This window comes from Pinus tabuliformis, chromosome 8, assembly GCF_031772625.1.
Source record: "Pinus tabuliformis cultivar Carrire ecotype Pingquan chromosome 8, CPIR1, whole genome shotgun sequence".
In the NCBI taxonomy this organism is placed as follows: Eukaryota; Viridiplantae; Streptophyta; class Pinopsida; order Pinales; family Pinaceae; genus Pinus; species Pinus tabuliformis.
Genome location: NC_142294.1, coordinates 1,403,694,792 through 1,403,720,045, shown reverse-complemented (window position 1 = coordinate 1,403,720,045; position 25,254 = coordinate 1,403,694,792). Strand labels below are relative to the sequence as shown.

At 36.5% G+C, this 25,254-nt stretch overlaps 1 protein-coding gene across 1 annotated transcript; it reads right to left on the bottom strand.

Moving 5' to 3' along the window:
- Positions 1-24,451: 24,451 nt before the first annotated feature.
- LOC149240802 (uncharacterized) lies at positions 24,452-24,865 on the bottom strand. The gene has a single exon (XM_089370316.1). The coding sequence runs from the start codon at positions 24,863-24,865 to the stop codon at positions 24,452-24,454; it is 414 nt and encodes a 137-aa protein (XP_089226442.1).
- Positions 24,866-25,254: the final 389 nt, after the last annotated feature.

Below are 25,254 nucleotides of genomic sequence, written 5' to 3'. Positions count from 1 at the left end.
GAACCATACACCAACATGAAAAGCCATGCATGTCCAAAACAGCTAGGAAATCACACATGTAAAAGGTTACCTGCAAGCATTCCTGCTAAAGCTGCTTGATCCTTCTTTCCTTTCCTTGATCCTTGCTTGCCTTCCATTCCCTTTTCTTGCTTTTCCTCTCCTTTACTTGCTTTTCCTTCTCTTTGCTTCAAAGCTAGAATGCTCTAAGAAAAATCTAAGTGATCAAGAGTGAGAGAGAGAGAGAGAATAATGAGAGAGCTCTAAACTTGAACTTGACAAAAGCCATGAACTAATCCTCAGAAGCCTTTTTATGCTTGAGGCCTCTAATTTCTTCATTTTCCATTATTTTCCTTCAATTTCCTCCTCACATGCAACTTGTGACCTTTCACCTTACTTTTCTCCTAATTTCCTTTATTTTCATAAATAAATGTGCAAAAAAAGTTTTTTCTGCCTTCTAATGCCTTAGCCTTAGCCTTTACCAATTTCCCTTAGCCAAAACGCACATCCAATGATGCCCACCAGGATACCTTTGCCCAAAATTCAACTTGGACTAAGTGTCCCTTAACCGTGGTCTTATTTTTCCTTTATTAACTTTTATTACATGAAGTTTTCACCAGGATTGTTACATAAAAAAAGGGAGAATCTAAAGTAAAGATCCATTGTGAAATTTGTGGCATTGATTATGGAACAGGTGATGTATCCTTGGCAGCGCGAACAACATGTAACTTCAAAAACCATCATATGAAAATAGGGGTCCATCAATAATGCCTTTCAATGTCAAGTGGTAGTGAAATTCCTTCATGTAACGAAGTACATCAGATAGTGATGGTTGAAGATCAATTTCATATTGATCAAGCAATCAAACTTCTAGATGATTTCAATTAGACATAAGAGCCTATTTTTTTCAAGGTGGTGGAAGAAACACTTGCAGACTATAAGGACATCAAAAAAGTGAGAGTGGAATGTACATGATGCAATAAATGGTTTTGTTTAGAGCCGACAAGTGGTAATATTGTTAGTTCTCTAAATGAACACATGAAATCAAACAAGCACACTAATAATACTACAAATGAGGGTTCAATGAGGATATTGGGCTGGGGAGTGGCACGATTGGGAGACCCAAGAATCCTACCAATGATAAGTCCCCACAAAGTTTGACTAGGTTCTTGGTCCCATAATCATCATCAGTATTACATAGGGGTTCTACAAGTGCAAATCCTTGTACTTCAGGTGTGTTAATTAACAACTTAGACTAAATTTGAATATGAATTTGTATTATTTTATTTATATTACTTCAAATTTATTTGTTTTTTATTATGTTGTCATCTTATTATAGCTCAATTATCTCCCTTGTTACTACAATGTTGGGGGTATTGGTATCCTTATACTAATAGAAATGGGGAGAGATTGGAAACAAAGGTCCCAATGGATGATCAAAGGGGTGGAAAATTATGGGCCATAGAGAAGCATACCAAGATCATGCTATGTTATGAGGGTATTGAATGTCGTATTGATGGTACATATAGGCATATTCATTTCTAGAGGGCTTCTGAAACAAGGATCCCATTTGATTTATTAACATGCAGATTTGGTAAGTTGGTTTTAGAATGTGATGACTTCAGGATGCGATTATATCATGAATCAATGTGCACCAATAAAAGAAGTGAACGAGATACAGGAAAAGGTAGAAGACTGAAATATTTGACTCAAAATGAACTGAAGAATGCTGCAAGGGTTACAAATTCTAACCATAGATCAACAATGCGAGCTCTTTGGTGGGAGAGGACAAAGGTTGCTACACTCTCTATTAGAATGAGATCCTTAAAGGAAAAGTTGTTTGAATCGACAGGAAGGAAGGATGTCTTTAGGTTTTGCAAGGATGTGTGTGAGGCACATAAGCAAGGAAAATTACAAGGTAAATATGCAGTTTGGGAATTTGTCAAGGATATCTTTCATAACTTGATGCATGCAAAAACAGGAAGAAGGTATAATACATCCACAAAATTCCACTATGAGATGATCAAGTTATGGGGAGGTCCTAGATTACATAGCTTTATTAGCTTAAATATGGATGGTCCTTCAATATCTACGACTTTAAGGCAAGTTAGAAAGTCATTAACATATATCCTAGGGGAGCACGGGCACATTTGTGAGGCACTCAAAAAAGTTTATGCTTCTTATAAATCCAATCATGGTATAGATGGCCCAATTCTTGTATTTCTTGCCGAAGATGAAATAGTTGTGAAAAAATATGTTAGGTGAGTAGAAAAAAATGATACACTTGTGGGGTTTTGTGGTATGAAAGAATAATATCAATGCCAATCACATTTCTTGGTGAGAGTCGGTGAGGGAGCTGTAGGTTATGAGATTATAACATATTCTTTTAAGAACAATGTTATTGACCATTATGCATGTGTTATTATTGCAAACCATTTACATGAAAGCTTCCTCATTTGGTTGTGGTTGTTCATCCAACATGCAATAGGTCCAATGCAAATTTTGTTTATAAACAATGGGAAAAGGTAGAATCTATGTGGAAGAAACATGTGGAAAATAATTTGGGACCTATTGTTGGTCATTCCTCAGATGGGGACAATAGAAGAAGACAACTTAATGTTAAAGGATTATTATTCAACATAAGGTCTTGGATATCAAATTCCTTGGGAAGGGTGGAGTCTAACAAGGTTGTACAATGGTTGAAATGTAACAAGATTGCATGACCAAGATTACATCTACAACGACAAAAATCTAGTGAATCCTTTGTTTAGTGGTCGACGAGAATTGGTTTTACTAAATTAGTACATAAGTTTTGGTCATGTCATAATGGTTTATCACACTTTTAAAGTGGATGATCACAAGCTTAAGGGTGAAGGTATAGAGATGATGGATTGAAGAAATTGGGAATTCGCACTACGCATGGATTCAAGGCATGTTTTGAGGTGTTTGAAAGAGTTGAGAAGTACACCAAGTGGAAAGTTAGAGAGCACATTAGCTACAGAGACTTATCTAATGATTGTTGTTGACTACATTGACATCTTTATGTCTCATAGTTTGAGCCTTTGGGAAAGGGTACGAAATGCTTCACGAGTTCATCATTTCTTCACATTATGGTTATGTTGGGTACAAAAACAATTTTATACTAAAGTCAACATAAATTTCAGCAACAAAGAGGCATATCAAGTTGTGAAAATTTCTTGCCATTTTGCAGTTTTTTTGATGAGATTGTTTTGAGACCATTACTCTAACTTGCCATGTGTTTTTCCAATGATTGGGTCAGATGTATGTGAGAACTTCTTTAGTAAAGTTGGTGGGATTGTTGGAGTGGAGATGGCCTATGATTTCACTGAATTTCTTCATGCTGTTGGAATCTTTAATAGAGTTGCTGAAGAAGAATCAAATCCCCTATGGCTTCATTTTAATAAATATCATAAGAAGAAAGAAAGCATTTGGAATATATTTCACCAAGAAACAATACAAAACATTGACATATTTTCGCAATATGATTCAATATCCACATACGCTAAAATTGTAGAAGCCCTTAAGATTGGATTGAAGGATGCCCAAGACATTTTATCAACTCTTGGAATGGAACCAAAAAATTACATTCAATCTTCTTGGTGGGTTAAACCAACATTCTAAATTATGGATGAAGTAGTTAATGATTCTCCACTGAGTTGTTCCAACTCTATATTCCAATCTTCATCATCATTGGTACACAATGAAAGTGAATTGAAAATAATGGAAAGTGAGTGGAGACGCAAGTTGGATGAAATTTTAGATTCCATTGATGAAAATGCAAGAAAAACGATAAAGCTAGTGGTGGATCTTGATGGTAAGGATATGTTTAAAGCATGTTTAGTTAGTCAGTTGAATGGAAATCTGACATTATCCAAAGATAGGCCGACGAAAGTGAGAAATGGGGTATACTTTAGGCGAGATGGGAAGGCTCCACAAAAGGGTGTTTCAATTGGCTTTGGAATTGGATTAGATTGTGGGGTGTTGTTTGAAAGCAACTCAATTACCCCCACTGAACGTATTGCAAGAAAATGTGTTCCTCGAAGTAAAAAACAAGGTGTTTCTTGTGGAACGTGGTACATTGGAAGGGTTCAAAGAATAAGGAAGAAGGATGGTAATAGGGTGTTTGATTACCATAATGAGATTGCCCTTTTAGATAGATTAGAAGGAATCAAGCTTCAATTAGCAATCAAAAACTTATCATACAATGCTAGGAATGATACATACAAATTAGAAGAAAGTGATTACAAAGTTTTTTCTTCTTCAGATTTTGTGAAAAATTTGAACAAGGTTGATTTTCAAAACATTTTACTTTCTCTTTCCTTATGTATTTCCATATGTTGGATCATTTGTAAATAATCATTGGTTGTATTTTTGTTGATTTGTTTGTATGAATCTAATGTTAATTTTGTACTTTTTGGTTTTAGGTCTAGTGAATAGTTCAAATGGTGAATTCTCGGGATAACTAAACCTTTTTTTGCTACCTGATTTTTGGTGTAAGTTTCTTTCACTAGCCATTCATCTTTTTGTAGTTGTGTTTGATTCAAACATTAATTTGGTATTTCCTGCATTAAAGAAAATAGAATTGCATACCTATATAACTATATGTACCCCTTACCTCAACACATATATACAATTTGGAGATAAGGGTACCCCTTACCTCAACACTTGTGTTGGATGCCTTCTACTATGGTTCCTCTGAAGTTGGTTCATTTAATCATGAAAAACTAGAAGAGGTGGTTCCTTTCTCATGAATGTTTTGCGGATACGTATGTGGTTCTTCTCACTAATGTTAACGTTTTCCTTGAATTTTTAGATTAATGGTTCGTTTGATAGAAAGGATATCAAGGATATGATGGAACAAGCTTCAATCAGGATGGTTTATGCTCACTCAAGTCAACAAATTTACACCATGGCAACGTCTAACACATGAAATGCATTTTATTTTGAATGTTTATGTGGTAGTTGGTTTTCCTATTTTTTAAATTGGACATATAAATCAGAGTCTGTAGTTCAAATGTGCCATCAAAATCTTTTTGGAAGTATTTATATTTTGGCCATATGCATGGGGTCTACAATAATTAAATTACACTTGGTTATTATTGACAATTGAGCCCTCAATCATCTTTTGGGCATTTCCTTTCGGTGCTTTCACCAAATGACATTACCATTAATTACTATCTATAAAGGCTTTTGGACATGTGATGGTAGTTTGTTTTTAAATTGTTTGCAACTTTATTGAGATATGTGCTTCTGGTAGATTGGAAGGGTGATGGCACTTTTCTTTCTTATTTTTTCCTACATTGATATATATGTGTTTGATGGGCCTTGCAATGTGTGCATATGATCCAAGGGGTATTTTAAGGTGAATGGTATTTGATTTTTTGCAACTTTTGGATTGACAAGAATTTGATAGGGTGAATGGTATGCAAATTTTAATTGATTTTATTTTTCCAAAGAAAGAATGCATACGTTTCTATTTCATGGTTTGGAAAAGGAAAATACAGGCAAAGTTCTTATAACATGACATATCACCTTCAAAAAGGAAAAGTAGACCACTTGGTGGCCACTTTCCACAAAATTTCATACAGAATATACCTATGATCTCTCTCGGGAACACAGTTAGAAGAAAAAATATGTTTTGATGAGAAAGGCAGATTGTTAATGGGATGTGATGCAGAGCTAGTTCCCAGTGTTCTATTGCTTATTAGTCTCTCCATTATCCTAGAATCTCCAAGATGACTGGTAATATTTTATAAATCTTGAATTCTTGTAGTAAATGATATGAACTACATAAGCACTTTGAAAGAGCACTTCTAAATCAATTTGAATATCATGTAGTTTAGACCCTTGTTACAGGGCAATTCTGAATCAATTTGAAAGGGTCTTGGGTCATTATGAAACGCTTTATTTTATGAGACTATTTCATATCTATATTGCATTTCCTTTTGGCTCATTTAAGGCACAAACTAGCCCTTTCCTGAGGCCCTTATTGAAGTTTCTGAGTCCCCCCACTGTCTAAGGCATCTTTGTATTACTTTCAGGCCTGTTCTGGGATCTATTTGGGCCCTCTTGTTGGTATACCTCAGTAGTACTTGACCTAAGTCTTTTAAATGGCATCTCTGTGGACAAAATTTGGGATTCTTCTGAGTGAAGTTGAAGGACATTATTGTGTTATCTCTCTATGGTTTCTAGACTAACCTGATGCTCATTTAAGCCTCTATTCTGGGCTCTTCTGAAATCCTATTCAATAGACCTCCAAGTTAGGTTGTCTGTAGCCTTATCCTCAACTTTTGTAAGATTTATCATTTTTTCCGAATTTGAAGGGTTTGCTGAGCTATATCTAGACCTCTCTAGAGTTGCATCTAAGACTGATCAAGGGCTTATTCAAAGAACCGATAGAAGCCTGTAAGGAAATGATGGATATAATCAAACACTACCTTGCTTCTGAAACAACTACAAGAAGTCTCTTATTGACCATCTCAAGAACATATCTTTGTTCACTACTGGTATTGGTGTATTTTCTTAAATTTCAATTTGATTTTGTGGTTTTCAATAATGATTATTATATCATAAAGTGTATTATGTATAGTTTTGGTTACTTTATATTGCCTTCCATGAATTGAAGGTTTTTGTTATCCATAATATTTGACTATTTCAAGGTTATCTTGTAGTCATATCCTAATATTTTACGTATTGCTTAACTATTTTTACACAGTAAACGCTGGTGCAATAGAGAGCATGGGATTTTCATCCCAGTAGCATGTTATCTGTAGGTGGATGTGGCAGCAAAAGGTAGATGTGTTGTAAATGGCCATCTTTTGGTTAGCTATTTGGAGCATTACTAAGAATAACTTGCTATTGAATACAATAACTATACCTATTTTATTTTGCCTTTGCAACACCTTGTTGACTGTCTATGCATTGTATCTGTGGAAACTTCTTTTCTCTTGAAAATGGTAGGAAGAATCCATAATTTTCCTTTTACAAGTCTTGGTGGGGAGGTGAACAAATTACAAGTCTTTGTTGATAAATTTATCCCTTCATTGAACAATTCCAAGGTATGCAAAAGTGTTGTTGGGACATTGTAATTTTATTTAAGGTTTTAAATTTAAATTTATTATTGGTTTGAACTTTGTACTGATAGACATATGTTCTTGGCAGGCTTCTTTAGATAAGTATCTTCTTAGAGGTGAGTTTATCACTGTTGATTGTCACAAAGAATTATTCACATTTATCATTTCAAAGCAAATGGAGGAAGTGGTGTATCAAATATTTTTAGTGACAAAGGAAATGCAAGCAAATGTTTCAGCATTAGTTGAAGAGTGCACTGGAGAAGACAGTGTAATGCCCACCTTGAGTCAGATATCAGGTCTCCTTTTTTAGGTGATTTTCAACAAGTGATATTTTTGTGCTTACTGCAAGACATTTTCCCTTCTTGCAAGGCAAAAGATGAGAAATTTGGTATGGACCATAATGCATAAGAGCAGATGTCAAATATTCCATTTAGAGGATCACATGTTCCTATGACAATTAGAAATGTACTTTTCTTTTGATTTATGTTTCATATTTTCAATCTTAGTGGTCAAATGTGGTTTGGAATTGAAACTTGAAAATGTCACGATCTCCATTCTTTTGTATAACTTCTAGTCATTTTTGTCTATTTCATTTGTAGAACGTAGTTACTCTTGGATGGATGGGATTAGAAAACATTGTAAAAATACAATTAAGTCCTTTTCTATGACATAGAAACAATAAAATCACATATAGGTTTGTCTAACTAGCAAGTAATAAGTAGCACAACGATTGGAATTGGGAACCAAAGGTTTCCAGTCAAAATACTCATTTGAATAGCATGCCATCTTCCAGTTTCTAATATTTTGATCTTTGTATGAAGGTATGGTATGCAAATAATATTTTATTTGCTTATTTTATTGGTAGTTATAATAATGCATTTAACCTGTGACTTGTTATGATCTTTTGTTCTGTTGATAACTGTTATGGTTTTTAATATTTATTTTGCCTCAATATGGGAAGCTAGCTGTGTTTCTTTTGAAAACACACAGAAGTAAATATGAAGCATACTTATTTTGGCTAATAGATCTAAGGTATGTCTGGTGGATATTTCCTTTCAATCTGACTTTCAAGATTCAAAGAGGGATAAAATTCATCCTCCTGCAAACCGGGGTGAAGTAAGCTTATTGTAACACTTCTTCACTACTTTGCCCTTTCTTCATACATGGTTTATCATGTCTACATCAACTAAGATCTGCCTTATTGACAAGATTTCCCTATATTAGCATGTATAAAGATTCATACTGTTTGTGTGGAAATATTGTTAAGTGTTTAATATTTTTCCTTCCCTCAAATCTAGCAGGCAACTACGTTCCAACAAAAGTTTACAATATTGTAGGGGATTTTTTTTCAAATTTCATTAGCAGTTAGTAAAAAAAATAATGTAATATGCATGTTGAATATTGAAGCTCTTCCATCTGATTTGTAAGTCCTACTAGTCATGCTACTACATTTTTAAATGTTTGAGTGGAATGTTATTGTGCAATGGTATGCTTCTTTGTCTTTTACTTTGTATATAAAGCCTTCTAGCAGTGATATTGCTTGACATGGGAAATTATTTTTTTAGTGAGTTCAAATGTCTAATTAATTCATCTCAGAGAAGAATACACAAGGTGTCTTATGCAGTGTCGAAGAACTCACTACCTCATTTATGGAATGTCATGACAAAATTATTTCAGAGATTTTGAAATTCACTGATAAAGCATGACATTGTTTTGTGCCATCACGTTCTTTGGATGAGCACACCATGCATTATGGAGGAACCTTACAAATGTGGGAATCCATATTTGATGAAAAAATGACAAGATTTCTCTTAGATGATTTATATGATGTACTTATGAAAAAAATAGCTGTTGATGTATGATATTCCTCCTCATTCCAATATGATGATATATCTGCTTGTTGTTATTAAAGTGTTCCAGTGTCTTGTCCTTTTATATCTGGTCCATTTAGTTTATATTTTATATATTTCTTATTTTTATGGGTTTTGTCTATTAGGTTAATCTCTTCAACTATGAAGCTCAGAAAAATAGTGAGCCCTGTCTCTCTGCAAGAAATATGCTTGGATGTCTTCACATATTTGTGGATATAGTCTTAAATGTTAGAAACAGAGTCTTGTTTGATTATCTAGATATGCATAAGATAATAAGTTTTGTTTGCTTGTCTTGTTATTGGGCTGTACACTTGGTTGATTGTATTAGCCAGGTGTTTTGGTTATGACCTATTATTCTTAAGTGAATCATATTTATCTGTTGATACTAGTTTTAATATGTTCCCTAAATTTCATATATGAAGTCTCTGTTGTTTCTATTGATGTAGGTAGCAAAAATGGATTATATTCTTTCAAACGTCTTTGCAACATTTTATGTAGATGGATTCTTTGTAGCTAAAGAAGAGCTTGAGGAAAAGGGAAATAATCTTAGGTTTGAAGATGTAAGTGGAATAGGTATGGGCAAAGGTGAAGGTGTGAAGGATGTTAGTGATCAGATAGAAGATGAAGATCAACTTTTTGGGGGTTCTAAAAAGGCGAGTCTTTTATGATTTAGCTTGCTTCATGTTTCTATGAGAATACCAATTGCATTTCAGTGGATCTTTTCTAAGTTTTTGTACTTGACAATTTCATATTCATTTGTCCTTTCTCATAGAACATGAATTTTTTTTATCAATCAATTATGCCACATATGTACACAATTAGTGATCTATTTATCTTTATCACGTCAAATGTTGCAACCCAGGCTAAACATTTTGTTGGTGATGGTGGAACAACCACTCTATAATCATTTATAAAGGATTGGTGCACATCCACATGGCAGCCTATTTTGATGCCATTGCCAAAGGAGTTTATTATTTGAGGTCCGATTAATTGACAGACCAATTTATAGGTTAATGATGCACAAAGGATGTAGATGTACTTAATGGATTGAAATGTGCTCTGATGTCCACGAAAGGCATTAAAAGATTCACCTTGTCGACAATGGGGTTCTTTTTGGGTGAATTTTATAGTTAGTGGAGCACATGAAAGCAACAAAAACAATCATAATGCAAGCTAAAATGGATCCGACGAATATTGAATGCTGAATTTTGAATGGTAAATGTTGAATCGAGATTTTATGTCATGGAATTGGGTTAATTTTGTTGATTGAGGTTTTGATCATTCAATTCAGTAAATGAGGGCTTTTTTGGATTGTTGCTTAATCTGAAATTTGATCTAGCGAAGCTATGACTACAAGAGAGATTTGTTCATAATATCTTTTGGGGGTCGTATCTCTAAGGGATTTGTAAATATGTGCAATGAAATTTGCATTCTGGGATTTTTTAAGTATGTGAATTACTCGGATTGTCGATTTTTTTTTTTGTTGATAAGTGGGTGAATCCTGAAAATCACTCTTACCCTGTGGCTGAGAGGCCACGACTCAGGGGCATCTAGGCCGTCAAAATCACCCGGGGATCGCACCCGGCCTGAGCCGCACCAGTGGAAACCATGCTGGATTTTTTGGTATCAGCGAGACTAGAATCGGTGACCTTTGCGTACGGAGCGCCTTAACAACGCGCTCCTTCACCAACTGTTCTAAATCTCTTTGATTACTCGGATTGTCGATTATTCCTATGCACAAATGTAAATTTACATTCATGGAGAAATCTGGGCAAGACAACCTGTGCTTGTATAGATTCAATTTATATTTCTTACAAGTAGAAGAATGCACAACTTCTTGTATTTCTTTTAAATTTTATTTGGTTATGTTTTTTGGTTTTCTATAAGGTTATGGTTTTGACTCTTGTGGAATCATCACCTGCATTAGATGGGTGGTCACAGGCTCAAAAACTCTTCCTTTCGCCCACTTTTTTAATATGTGCACATGAGTTCAAATTTTATGGATTTATTCCTTGAAAAGAAAATGCAGAGCCCTGCGGCCATGTGCCACTGAAACTAACCCTATGAGAAAATTGGTAGTTCAGGCTTTCTTGTATATGTTGGATTTAAGTCATGGTTCTGCTAACAAAAAAGAACAAAGAAGGAGAAATGAGTTAACTATAATACTATATGATTGTCATTATTTGGGGGGAGCTTGGGCATGAATTTCTACAATGGATTCTGAAATATGAAAATATTCCCTTCCGTCGAAAATCAAGTGTGATTGGAAGATCAACTGCTCGAAAGAGATCATGTATGTGAATTCTGATACAATTTTGGAAATTTTTTTATCATCTACTGGTACAGACAACTGAAGACATAGACAACCTTAGAAGAGTACTTTTGTTGTAAAAAGGACAACCAAATATGTGGACAACCAATTTTGGGGTTTTCAGAAATTTTGACAAGCATTATATGTGTTGTAATAAACTGTTTTGCTTCTAATTTCATGGTAATTAAAGTATGTCTTTTGTTTTCACGGTGGAAAATTATTTTATTATAATCGAGTTGCATTTGATTGCGTTATCTGTTTCTCTTAGTGCTTCCTGGTTCCATATTCTTTAGTGAAGAATCTTTCATGCTGAAACCTTAAAGTTAAGAAAGAATCGATTTTCCTTGCAAGATTAGAGATTTATTTTTCTTCCAAGATCAATAGGTGGAATCTCACAACCATTGTGACAAGTCATAACACAAGAAATTATGTTACTGCTGTACACATGCACCTCGATACAATTTGTCAATATGGTCAAGAATGAATATGTGGCCCCTTTATCTTGTCATAGCTAGTGGTCTTTATTCCTTGACTATGTTATCTGTTCTTTTTTCTTTCCACATTCCTTACTGAAGTTGTCATTATCAAGCCTTCAAGGTAAAGGAGAGTTGTGAAATTCCATCTTACCTGCTAAATAGGAAGGGTCCATATGCCAAATCGACAAGTGGATGTTTTCAACCACTGCTACAAGTTTGTTAAACACACATGGACAGTAAAGAATAGGAAAGATAAATCATTCAGTACATTTTTTTATTAACAGGAGATGTACATTTATAATACAATGTTGTGACTCTTGGGTTTTAGATCCCAAGGTCTCTTGGACTGCTTAGTCTTTTCGGCTTCCACACTAACCCTTTAGGATTAGGTGTCCAACATTCCCCCCCTTAATCCGAAGGGTTATGTATGAGTCCAAGAAGAGAGCTGTAATACAAAATGTGCAAAAAATACATGGCAGCACTAGGCTGAATGTGCTCTATGAAATGTTGGTAAAAAAGGGCGATGGTTTAAGGATGACCACCAACACTGGAACGTTTAGTGCAGTTCCCGGAACTCTTCCAAAACAGGCAAGAAACTGAAGTTTTCTGCTAGAGGAAGTGTTCTCAATCTGTGATGGTTTAAGGATAACCAACAACTCTGGAATGCTTAATGCAATTCCTGGAACCCTTCCAAAACTGGCAAGAAGCTGGAGTCTTCTGCTAGAGGAAGTGTCCTTAATCTGTGATGGTTTAAGGATGACCAACAACTCTGTTGGAACTCTTCCAAAACTGGCAAGAAGCTGGAGTCTTCTGCTAGAGGAAGTCTCAGATTGCCAACTGAAGGCATGTTCAGGCATCTTATCTCTGGCTACAACTCTGAAACTGGTGTGGCAGGTTGTGGCTCAGGCTCGCTTGATGTGGCTTTGAAGCTTGTAGATGACCATCATTTCCCCCCCTGTCAGATACAAGGTGAGAAGATAGAGAAAACTCAACTGCAAGACTGTTCAATATTCTGGAACAAGTTCTGACATGTGTTTGGAATATCTTCTTGGCTGTTGATGCCCATTGCCAAGAAGCGATCCATCCTAGATGAATCTTTGTTCTTGCAGGATGTTTGTTTCTGAAGCATTTGTGTGAAGAATGACTGGTTTTATGACAGTGCTTACATGGATGAAGATCAAAACAGTGATCTTTCAGATGGCCAACTCGATCACAGTGTTGGAATTTCACGATCTGTTGTTTTTGTTGTTGTTGTTGCTATGGAAGAGGGGCAGAATCTGGAACAGCTGAAGCTGAACTGTCATGAGGAGCAGGTGAACTGTCATAAATGAATCCAGCACTCTGAAACTGAATGGGCTTGGCATAGTCTGGAATATGAAAGGACAAGTCCTTGTCATATCCAAGACCAGTTCTGTGCTTGTTGTGGACAAGCTGTTCCCAAGGTCTGATGATGGGCTTGGGAAGTGCAGACTGAGTTTCTGCATCTGCATGTACAATTGCTGCTTTATTGGGTACTGGATCTGAATGAACTTGAACAATATTGACTTGCTGTTTATGGGAGTCTGCTTCATTGTTCTGAACAGAAATAGGTTCAGAATGACTGCTTCGTTTTAATTCTTCTTGCTGTAGCTGTGTTTCAAGCTGCAAAAAATCAATTTTCTCTTGTGCATATTGTAGACATGTCTGAATTTCGGAGAGAGAGCCTTTGCTGATTTGGAATGTTTCATGATTAGAGGAATATATCAGAGTTTTTAAGAACTCTAATATTTCAGTAATTCGAGGCATATTCTTCATTGTCAAAATTACACCCCTTTAAAAGACTGATTACAACTATGACCCAATGAGTAAAAGTAACACCCACTCACAGTACAAAGACACAGAAAAATCCTTTGTAAATGTGCAGCAAATGAATCAAGGAACAGAAACTATAATGAGTTTTAAATACAGTTCCACAACTGGGGCAGCAGCAACTGCAAACTTACTTGGATCCTTCAAATACTCCTTCCCTTTTGAATCAGAAATGATGGCTAACAAAACTTCAACAATTATAACACTGTCATGGACAGGACTTGAATGTTCATATGCCTTGACTGGGGTACGAATCAGTATCCTCTGATCTTGCCACTTTCTTCAAAGAAAACAATAGTCCACTTCAATATTTGAGGCACCAGATTTGCATGATAACAAATGATTTTCTGCAAATAGCTGTTATGCAGGCTCAATATAAAAGGTCTTCTCTACTGTACTGTGCATGCTATGTTTAGCAGGAGCATTTGAATTCACTTTGTTTAACAAACAAACAGAGAATGTGTTGGGAGGAGCTTTAGTATGCTCGGGACATTAATCATCAATCATTGCAGATCTGTGTCTATAACGAGCAGAGGGCCAACATCCATTGAAGTCAACACCAAATATCCTTTTCCCCAGCTACATCGAATCACCTAACGTGCTATTGATGCTCTTCAATTCACTGTAATTGAACCTTTAAAGGCTAACTCTCGAAAAATCACAGGGATTGGTTTTCTTTCTCTTCAGACGACTGTAATAGAAATAAACAACGACCTATTGAGTACAAATATGCCCACCCCAAATGCTCAGAGCCGAAGGTGCAAGGCGCGAGAACAAAAAAAACTCTCTGACATGGTTTTCGTTCAATCTTTTCATTCCATAGACTATGGTCGTAGGTTGGTCGACTGTTAAATAGGTGCACTTGAAAACATTTAAAGCTCACTCCAAAGTTGTTGGAGGTCTTTCACCTCGAATCCCTCCGGCTCCGCGCCAGGACAACAATAGTTTCACTCCGGACAAAGTTTTTGGAGGTATCTCACCTCGAGCCCCTCCGGCTCCGCACCAAGACAACTTTAGTTACAATTTGTGCTGGATTAACGACCTGTACAATGTACACCCACGGGACTTTCACACAATAAAAACAAACCAAACAGTTGGATTCTCATAGTCATCGACTGCATCATTCAACGCAGGCTCCACTAAAAGGCGACTTCAAGATGACGTTGTTGATGAGGACATTGTTTCAAATCTAAACCTTTCCTCTCTGTTCTGTGCTTGACCGACAATGTTTCCAGCGAGAAGATCTCACCAGTGCTCCAAAATTCTTATCACGTGACCATAGGCAGTAATGGTTGATGGATGAATGGCCACTCCTCAGAGTTTGAAACTTCGAGGTCGAAGTTCATCCGCCGTCTCCTCCAGCGACTCGCGCAGAAAAAGATATGGGTGAAGAAGAGCCAAAGGCAATTGCCGTGGTGCCAGAATCAGTGCTCCTACTTGATCCACCAGTAGATATAACTGCTTCCAGAATTGCAGCGCCTGTGAGCTCCTGGACGATAATCCAGCAGGGAATCGATCTAGAGACAGACATATATGTACACTCATCCAATCAATGGCAATTGGGGCGGCATCTGTGCAAGCGGAAAAACTGGTGTATTGAAATGGTTGTCTCGCACCCGAAACAATATGCAGACAGATTGAAGCTGGTGTATTGAAATGGTTGTCTCGCACCCGAAACAATATGCAGACAGATTGAAGTGAGGGAGGACGGCGAAGCATATATCTATACAGAGTGCACACATATAAACTTTGATGTTACCATTTCAATTGAACAGCATTATATATCAGCAGTCAATCGAAGATTGCGAGTGATAGAAATGCTGAGCGGTGTAAAGTTCATCCCCAGGGAGGAACTCCGAGCAGAATTCAATTCAGATTCAGATCATTCCCCATCACCGAAGCAGAAGAAGCATCACAAATCCCGTTCGAAACGCCAGGAAGAGTTCGATGACATTAAAGTAGGGTCCAAAGCTGTGAAGTGGGTGGACAAAAAACCCTTGGCATATCGGAAAGGAAATCCTGATGTGGGTGCTCCTATACGGGCACAATTATTTGAATGCAATAAGTCCATTGCCCGGACATCGGGGGCTGAAATTATGCGGCAGGATTGGATTGCAGAGGCAGGTATGGGCTATGAGCAGTTACAAGGAGCGTTTCGTATGCAGAGAGCAGCGTATTAGATGTAGGTGGAGCAGCGTAATTATCATGAAACGCTCATGGACAGTGCAGACAGCACGCAGGAAAGGAATATGCACAGCCCAGGGAGTGCAGAGGATATGAAACGGTTTTGGAGTCAGAGCGCATTCAAATGAATATGTCAGGGCAGCGCTCAGGTTATGACAGCGCTCAGGGGAACGTTTAGGAATAGGACAGCGCTCAAGCGTTTCAATGTCAGGATGACAGCACAACAGAAGCGCAGGGCGCAGTTCAACGACTTCCAACTAATTTGCAGAGATGGACCATAAAAAACTCATTAAAAACATAGAAGCGTTGGTTTACACAGGCCACAAAAACAAGTGGCTCACACAATATTGAGAAGGTTATGAACGTACCAGCTCTGATACCATGTTAAACACACATGGACAATAAAGAATAGGAAAGATAAATCATTCAGTACATTTTTTTATTAACAGGAGATGTACATTTATAATACAATGTTGTGACTCTTGGGTTTCAGATCCCAAGGTCTCTTGGACTGCTTAGTCTTTTCGGCTTCCACACTAACCCTTTAGGATTAGGTGTCCAACAAAGTTGAATTTCAGGTAATTGTATCAGCGGGACATGGTAAAAATCCTGACCCCGCTGATGGATGATGGGGCCTTTTAGCTCATTATAGATACTCAATTATCTGTAGTAGAGGTTTTCCTACAACTAAATTGGCATATTATGAATGATTCTATCCCCTTTTCTCCTAATGCATAGATTTTTGGCATAAATTTGTTTTTTTTTACTGCAAGGAAGTTCCTCTTCCTTTCAAAAGTAAAAACCTCACATTAGTAAATAGTTGGGGCCTTTCATCTCTTACTGGACCTTGTTATGCTTTTTATTACCATTTTCCTATACATAAATAGCTATTAGTAATTGACATATTATGAATGTTTATGTTTTGTCTTTACCAATACATAGATTTTTGGAATATTTTGGTTTCTTCAGCACTACAAGAAAGTCCCTTTTCCTTTCATCTCCTCAACGTTAGAATTAAAGGTGCAGAGTTCCAATTAGTCTTCAATTTACAGAATGTAAAACCCCAATATCCTGGATAATGGTGAAAATTGCATGTAGGCTGTTATATTTCGAGTTGCTCACGATCAGTTAATATGGTTTTTGTCAGGCATAATTTTTTGTGATGCTTTCCATTTTGAAGTGGATCTTCATACATAAATACATATATATCTTGTGTTACAGGATGAAAATGAGAACCTCCCACCCATGGTGATAAATGAAATTGCAAAGGAGTTGAAGAGTCTTGATGAATCACCTCATGGAGGTATAAAAGTGGTGGTGAATGATGACAACTTTTTCAACAGTTGTGGAAATTGAAGGACTAGGTGTATTCTAAAAGAATAATCCAAAAAAAATTAACATATTCTGGATGTTCTATGCTTGAGAAAGGGATCATTTTTCATATTTCATTTACTGAAGCATTTGAATTCATTTCTTTTGCATGGTTATTACTAGATTTTTGGAACATGAGCTATATTTACATTTATTGATGCTTTTTCCTATAGCTGGAACTCCATATGAATTTGGTGTTTTTCGAATGAAACTGGTTCTAACTCCTGATTTTCCAAACTCTCCTCCCAGAGGTAATTTTTGATCCTTATAATGATGCTTCATCCAATTTACATTCTCTTAAATGGATATTATGTTTGCTTTAGATGTTTAGTTGCCTATAGGACATTATTTTTGTTTTTCTACTTACTGCTTATCTAAATCATCAAGTATATAAGGGGGATGCATGACTTGTAAAAACTAAGAAATAAAATTTGGTGTCTTTCAATAGTAATGATTGGCTTGGACTGCAAGGTATTTTTTCACAAAAATATTCCACCCTAATATTGCAAGCAATGGAGAGATATGCGTCAATACTCTAAAGAAGGATTGGAATCCAACCCTTGGACTGTGACACATTCTTCTTGTATGTGTTCATCCACTTATCAATTTAGATTATTTGCAATAATGTTTGTTAAGAATTTTAGTGTGTTACATTTGGCTGGACACAGTTGTGCTTATTGCATGTTTTTTGATTAAAATATATTTGGAAACTGAAGATGCACATAAGCTATTTGAATGGAATTGTAGTGTGTTAATTGCTTCGATACAACGTGAGCTACATGATTTTCACTTGTTTCATACTGCTTAAGTGATATTTGAAAACTGATGTTGCACATGAGCACATAACTCAATGGATTTTGCTCAACTTGTGGATCATTTTTTAGTGGCCACTTTTAACTTTCTATAATTAATTGACCAAGAAACTTAGGGATGAACTATTTGTGGTTCTAGGATTTAGAAGTGAATTTTAAAAATGTATTCAAAATGTTACATTTGATGCGATCTGTGCGCACTGCACAGTGAGAACTGACTGGACTTCATGTGAAGAAGAAGAAACTTTGTTGGAAGATTTTTTATTGTTATTTGTTGCATAGTTAACACACCTTGTATTATTGTTTGAACTCCACTTTTTATCAACTCTGCAATAGTAAACTGGCATGGACATTCATGCAGTCTGTATGCATTCTTGGATCTTAGTTATAGGGACCAGAGTACATGATTTTTGCCATAAACAATAGTAATTTATTTCCCTTTCTAAACTTTGGATTACTATTGTAGGTCATAAGATGCCTACTTGTAGAACCATTCCCGGAGTCTGCTTTGAATGAAAAAGTTGGGAAGATGCTCATGGAACACTATGAAGCATATGCAAAGCATGCCAGGTATGTTATATTTTTTCATCTATATCTAGAAAGTATTTACATGATTACATTTTATTCATATAATTTTGGGATATATATGGTTAACCCTAATATTTCTCTCCGTCCTTTGAGAAAAGAGTATGAGGATATTAAATTCAATATTAACAAAGTGATTAGGGTACTGGTAAATAACTGAATAATAATAATTTTTTTTATTTTTTATTATTAATAATTATATATTTCAATAATAAAGTAAAATAAAATAAAATAAATTTAATTTAATTTATTTAGGTTTTTCATAGATGTTAATAATCATTTATTATTAAAATTATTTATAATTAAATTAATTAATTTCTTACTATTAATAAGAAATTAATATTAATTTACTAATAATAATAAAATAAATTTATTAATTTATTTCATAACAAAAATAAAAGATTTTACTAATTTTATGTTTTAGGTTTTTTTTAATTTTTTTCATAAATTAAAAATAATTTATTATTAGAAAATAAATAAATAAATTTCTTATTATTAATAAGATATTAACATTAATTTACTAATAAATTTATTAATTTATTTCATATTAAATAAAAGATTTTATTAATGTTATGTTTTCGGTTTTTAACTTTTGCTAAAATTAAAAATATTTATTATTATTAGAAAATAAAATAAAATCAATTGTTATTAAAATTACTTATAAATAAAATAACTGCATATAATTATCAATTACTTATATAATAATTTAAATATTTTAATTTATTAATTATTTTCATGTAGGCTTAGGTTTGCTATTTTTGAAATTAATCGGGTTTTTGTGTTTTTCGTTTATGTATTAGGTATTTATCTGTTTTTGGTCGGTTAACTCCAATCTATCACTCAAATTTCCATCCTAAAGTTGGATCCCCTTTGGGATTCGAAACATCGACAAGATGCACATAATATTGTGGATGATCTGAATCACAATTTTTCAATTATAAATATTCAACAACAAGTTATTTTCTGATAAGGATTATTGCCATATCTTCCTTGGTTTGATGAGGAAACATAAATAAATTTTCATTGGTTATAAAAGGTAGACCAAATTAATTATTTGCATACTTCCAAAATCTAGGGTTTCTTATCCAAAATAGATCCTAAGCACATCGAACTATGTTTTGATGTATCATCCAAACATCTTGTATAATTACAAGCTCACCTCTAATCCATTGTTTCTGAAAATGTTGAAGATTTTGACAGATGATATCCTGAATAATTGGACAATACAAATAGTTGTCATTGTTATTCTTCCATTTATATGCTCTTTGCGACTTATTTGAAAGCTCCATTTTGTCCCAAGAATTAAACTTGCAGCATAAAGAACATGGTTAATACATATGACTTGACCTAGAACTAATTAATACCAAAATTTAACAAAAAACATTACTTCATCAATAAATAAATAAATAAACTAAACTTCCAAAAAAAAAAACTTTTTTATTAACCAAAATTTAATGATTTTTTTAGTGTTAATACTAACACCACTTTTTTTTTTTTTTTTTAAACAAGGTCGCGTACTATTATATTATAAATCAACAGTGGAGGGACAAGGTCCTAGTACATTTAGAGAGGGGAAGATTGGTGAGGGAGGTGCAAAAGGGGAGAGCAGTCCCATCCTCCGAATCACTGGTCTTGATTCTTAGGAAATGAAATAGAAAATAACTATATTGATGGACAAACTGTCCTAACAGTAGACAAAATTTATAGAGCATAGAAAAATTGACAATGAGGTGAACAAAACTGATTGACAGAGTCCTCGGGAGGCTTATCCTTCTTGTTGCTGAGTTTGGTCGAGGCTTCGCCTTGCTCATTTTGATTCAGCGTCTTTATGTAGCTCACAGCTTCTTCCAGATGTTGACATTTCTCCTTGAGCCCTTCAATCTCAACTTTTTGCTTCTCAAACTTTTTCTTCTTGGATTTGTTTTCATTTTCCATCTCAGCCCGGAGCTCGTTGAGAGTTTTGATGAAACGCCCAATCATAAAGTAGTTTGCCCGGCAGAGTACACAAGTGATATTGTTCTCAATCTGTTCCAGGGGGTTGCCAGACATTTTGGTGGCTGAAGAGGTTCTATCCTTATTGTTGTTATGGTTTTGAAGACTTCTGAACGTGATTGAGTGGGAGGTAACAATTCTCAGATTCGAGACAGAGTTGTCTCCCTACTTCAAGAGCTTGATGATGCCCGAGAGATTCTTGAAGTTCAGGCCGTCACAAGAGATGTGCTGAAGCTGTTGCCAGCGGGGGAAGGAACTTATGGGAGAAGGGACGAGTCTGCAGGCAAGAGCCAACCAATGGGGATGGACACAGTGTCTTCTGAAGACCACAGGCCCGACGAGAATAGAGGAGGAGGAATGATGGGGAGGTTGAGAGAGATACTGCGGAGGGCGAGAAAAGAAACTAGGCAAATGGAAGAAACGAAGCACAACTGTGGAGACCTGAGACACCCTATAAACAATTCTGATCGAAAACACAGGAGCAGAAGGGAAATTAGCCGAAAAAATGTAGAACCTTAAGAAAAACAGGACCCAATTACCTCTGCCCACGCACAGTGAAGAGAATGTGCTGTTATTACTCTTCGGAAGCCACCTTAGACATTCACTGCGACCTGGAAACCTTCTATTATCGCTGCTGAGATGAATCTTCTGGTGTGGAAGCCTTATCCCGAGCTGGTTCTTATAATCCATGGTGTGTAACTCCTCGTGAACCATCCCAGCAATGAAATCATGACAATTCATGACAAGATGCGAACCTCTGCACATGAAGAGACATATACCAACTACTGTCTTGTCTTGAGGGTGAGATTTATTCAGCAGCAAAATACAAAGCCTGCAGTTCTGATCAGAGGAGATATTCCTCTCAGCTCTAGGCAGATTTTCTATGTTTTTCATGTCAGGCATATGAGGGATAATCTCCTTCTGAATCTACGTTGTACTGTTTCCCCTTTTCTAAATTGGCTGTTATAATTCCCCAAGTCTTGAATGATAAGCCAGACCACCATCAAGGGGTGGTTATGGTATTGGTTTGTCATAGACATCCTGATTTTCTCTAGCTGTCCCTACCCCTCTGTCCACCACCTTGTTGGCGAAAGCATCTGCAGCTTGGTTATGAGCTCTTAACACATGTTTGTAGACAACTTTTCCTAGCAGATTAACATTATCATTGATTCTTTGCTTAATTTTATTCAAGGCTTGATTTTTGAAATCTCTTCCAGCTTCCATTGCAGCTATTATAATTGCAGAATCACCAATGATGATTGGATCTTTCGCCTGAAGCTTTGTGAGGATGCTGGTGCCCATAAGCAAACCATAAGCCTCCGCCCTGTTGTTTGATAGAGTCCCCAACCCCCATTCATACGTGGATACTGTTTCGCCTTGCTGATCTAGGATTAGCCCACCTGCCCCAGCTCTTCTGGGGTTGTTCTTTGAGGCTCCATCAAAAAAGAGAATGTAGCTTCTTTGGTTTTTGATCCACCCCTCTATTTCCCTTTCATTGCCCCGAAGCTTCCAGTTTTTATGGTTGTTTCCGATCATCTTTGGAATATGATTCCTAACTGGGCCATCCATGGGGATTTTGTTGTACCAATCCTTTTCTACTTGCTGCCAATTGGTTTGATCCAAAGGTGGCACACCCTTAGAGCTGACTATTTCCACAATTTGGGCCCAAGTTTTGGCTAGAATGGAACCTGAGCTAGGTTTTTTCCCCTTGAAGATGCATTTGTTTCTTGCCAACCAGATGTGCCAACAAAGGGTGGAGGGGAGACACTTCCAGACACTCATGATGGCAACCTTATTTTTCTTGGCATAAGGGTAGCTATGAGTCCAGTTCTTATTTAAAGGAGACAACTGCTCAATTGAGTCTATATTCAAATCGAGGGGGCTGATAATTTGCTTCCAGCACTGTCTAGCTATAACACAATTCAAGAAGAGGTGTTGGGTGCTCTCTTCTTCTTCCTGGAAAAGAACGCACATAGAAGGCCCATGAATGCCTTTTTTCCTCAAATTCTCAGCTGTAAGTATCCTGCCTTTTAGTAAGGTCCAGGTGAAAAACTTGATTTTAGGAAGGCATGCATTCTTCCACACAGCTAGCCAAAGGCGCCAATTATCATAGTTGCTATGGTTTCGAAGGAAATTGTATCCAGGTTTGACAGTGTAAATTCCTCTGGATTTAAGACTTCTGTGGTTAATATCTTCTTTAGTAATCGGAGAACCCACCTCGCCAAAGGAAGCCTTTGATTATAAGCTCCAATTTCTTGTGGATGCTAGTTGGAGCCAAAGTTAATGAAAACTGATAAATTGGCAAAGCTGAAAGAAGAGATTTGATTAAGATGGTTCTGCCAGTCAAGTTTAACCACATCATCCCCCAGCTTTGGATTTTCCCCCTTACTTTCTCAATTTGTTTATTCCAAGTCTCTATCTTAATCCCTTATTTGGCCAACAGTAACCCCAAGTATATGAAATGACTTCATTTTTGTTGAACTGGGATTTCCATGATTTGGGAGATCCTTTGCATGATATTGTTTGGCACATTCCAGGTGTATATTCTACATTTTTTATTGTTCAAAAGACCTCCAGAGGCAGCTAAGAAGTCATCTAGCACCTTTTTGAACCTTCTAGCTATAATACTAGAGGCACCCCCAATCAGGAGAGTATCATCAGCGAAGAGAGAGTGGTTAATTTCTTTAACCCCTCGAGCTATTCTGATACCAATAATTTCCCTTTTGATTCTCTGGTTTTCCAGCTGTATACTGAGCATTTCTGCCATAATGATGTAAAGAAAAGGGGAGAGCGGGCATCCCTGTCTCAATCCTCTAGTGCTGCGAAAGTATCTGCTGGGCCTTCCATTAATCAGCATTGCAATCCATGGATTGGAGATGCATGCTTCAATGATCCCAATAAACTTGGGGGAAATGCCAAACTTTTGAAGAGCTGCAATAAGAAAGCGATGGCAAACTCGATCAAAGGCATTAGCCATATCCAATTTTATGACCATACCTCTTTCATTGTTTTGGATGCTACTGTGGATGGCTTCTTATATGAGGATCACATTGTCAGCTAGTTCCCTTTTTGGGACGAAGCCCCCTTGGTTTTTTGAGATGATACAAGGCAGATTTTTTTTAATCGGTTTGCCAAAATCTTAGTGATGATTTTGTATGAGGAGTTGCATAGGGAAATTGGCCTGAATCTATCGAAGTAAATGGGTTTTGGCTCTTTGGGGATGAGGGCCAAATGAGAGGTTTTGGTGTTTTCGCCCACTTTGTGCTTTTTGAAGACATTCTTAATCATACGGACCAGATCTTTTTTAATTATATCCTAGTGGCTCTTGTAGAAAGCAATGGTGAATCCATCAGGTCCTGGAGCTTTTTCCAGGTGCATGCTCCAGATAGCCTCCCTTATTTCTTCCACTGTTACCTCCTTCTCAAGCTCACTATTTTGTTGTTCACTAACTTTGCTGCTAATTTGCTGAAGAAAATCAGCGCTGTCCACTTGCTGCTCCCCAGCTGTGAGGAGGTTTTTAAAATAGTTATGAGCTGCCTCTTTTATTTCTTCTCTTCCCTTTATTTCCTGTCCTTCCACTTGGATTTTGTCAATTTGATTGCCCACTCGTCGAATCTTGAGGTTGTTGTGGAAAAAAGCAGTGTTCTTGTCCCCTGCTTGAATCCATAGACATCTAGACTTTTGCCTGAGTTCCTCCTCTTCATGTCTATTTTGCTTGTAGAGGGCCAAAAACATTTCTGTTTCATGGGCTTTGTCTTGTTCAGTATCTTGCTAACTTTCTTTTTCTTTGTTCCACTTTTCCAGCTTCTCTTGCAACTCTGTTTTTTATTTTCTTGTCCTTGAGAGCTTCTTCTCTGGCCCACGTTTTTATTTTTTCTCTCACATTTTTGAGCTTGGTTTCCCATACATACTATGGGAAGCCCAACACCTTTGCGTCCCAATTTTCTTTTATTATGTTCCCAAAGCTTTCCTTGCTGTCCCAAATTTTGCTATATTTGAATGGGATCGAGCCCTGATTTTCCCACTTATCCAGAATGAGCACAACTGGCTTGTGGTCCGATGCTGAGGCATGCACGATTTTGCTCTTAATGGATGAAAAACTTGCTGCTATATCCTCTTGAATCAAAATTCTGTCAAGCCTTTCCTTGATGTTATGAACACCCGTTCTTTTGTTGCTCCATGTGAATTTCCCGTTGCTAGGATGGAAATCAAGAAACTTGTGCTCAACAATAATATCCTCCAAGGCTGCTCTTGACGGATCACCAAAGTATTTACCTCCCAGCTTCTCCTCTATATTCCGAATCAGATTTAGATCACCTCCCATGACTAGGTGATATGATAATCACCCTATGAGTGACCTAAGTGAAGATTTATTAAACAAAAGGTATTACAGACTCATGTGCTGGTGTGTGTGTTCTATGTTATTGAAACAACAGATCGATCAGATTGCCAATACACAGAGAATAAATGGAAAAACAGCAGAGAAATACAGTAAGCAACACAAAGACACAAACACCTTTTAATAAGGAGTTCACCCTATTCTCCAGGGCTACGTCTTCGGTCCAGCTTCAGTGGTGGCCTTGTTTTATTATGTCTTTGAGTAGAGATATTACAATACAGGGACTCAATATGAGTTCTCCTAAAGCAGATTTTGCTTGGTAGGGTGGTTCTTGGATTCCCCAAGCCACTTGGAGTACACAGACTCTTGTTCTT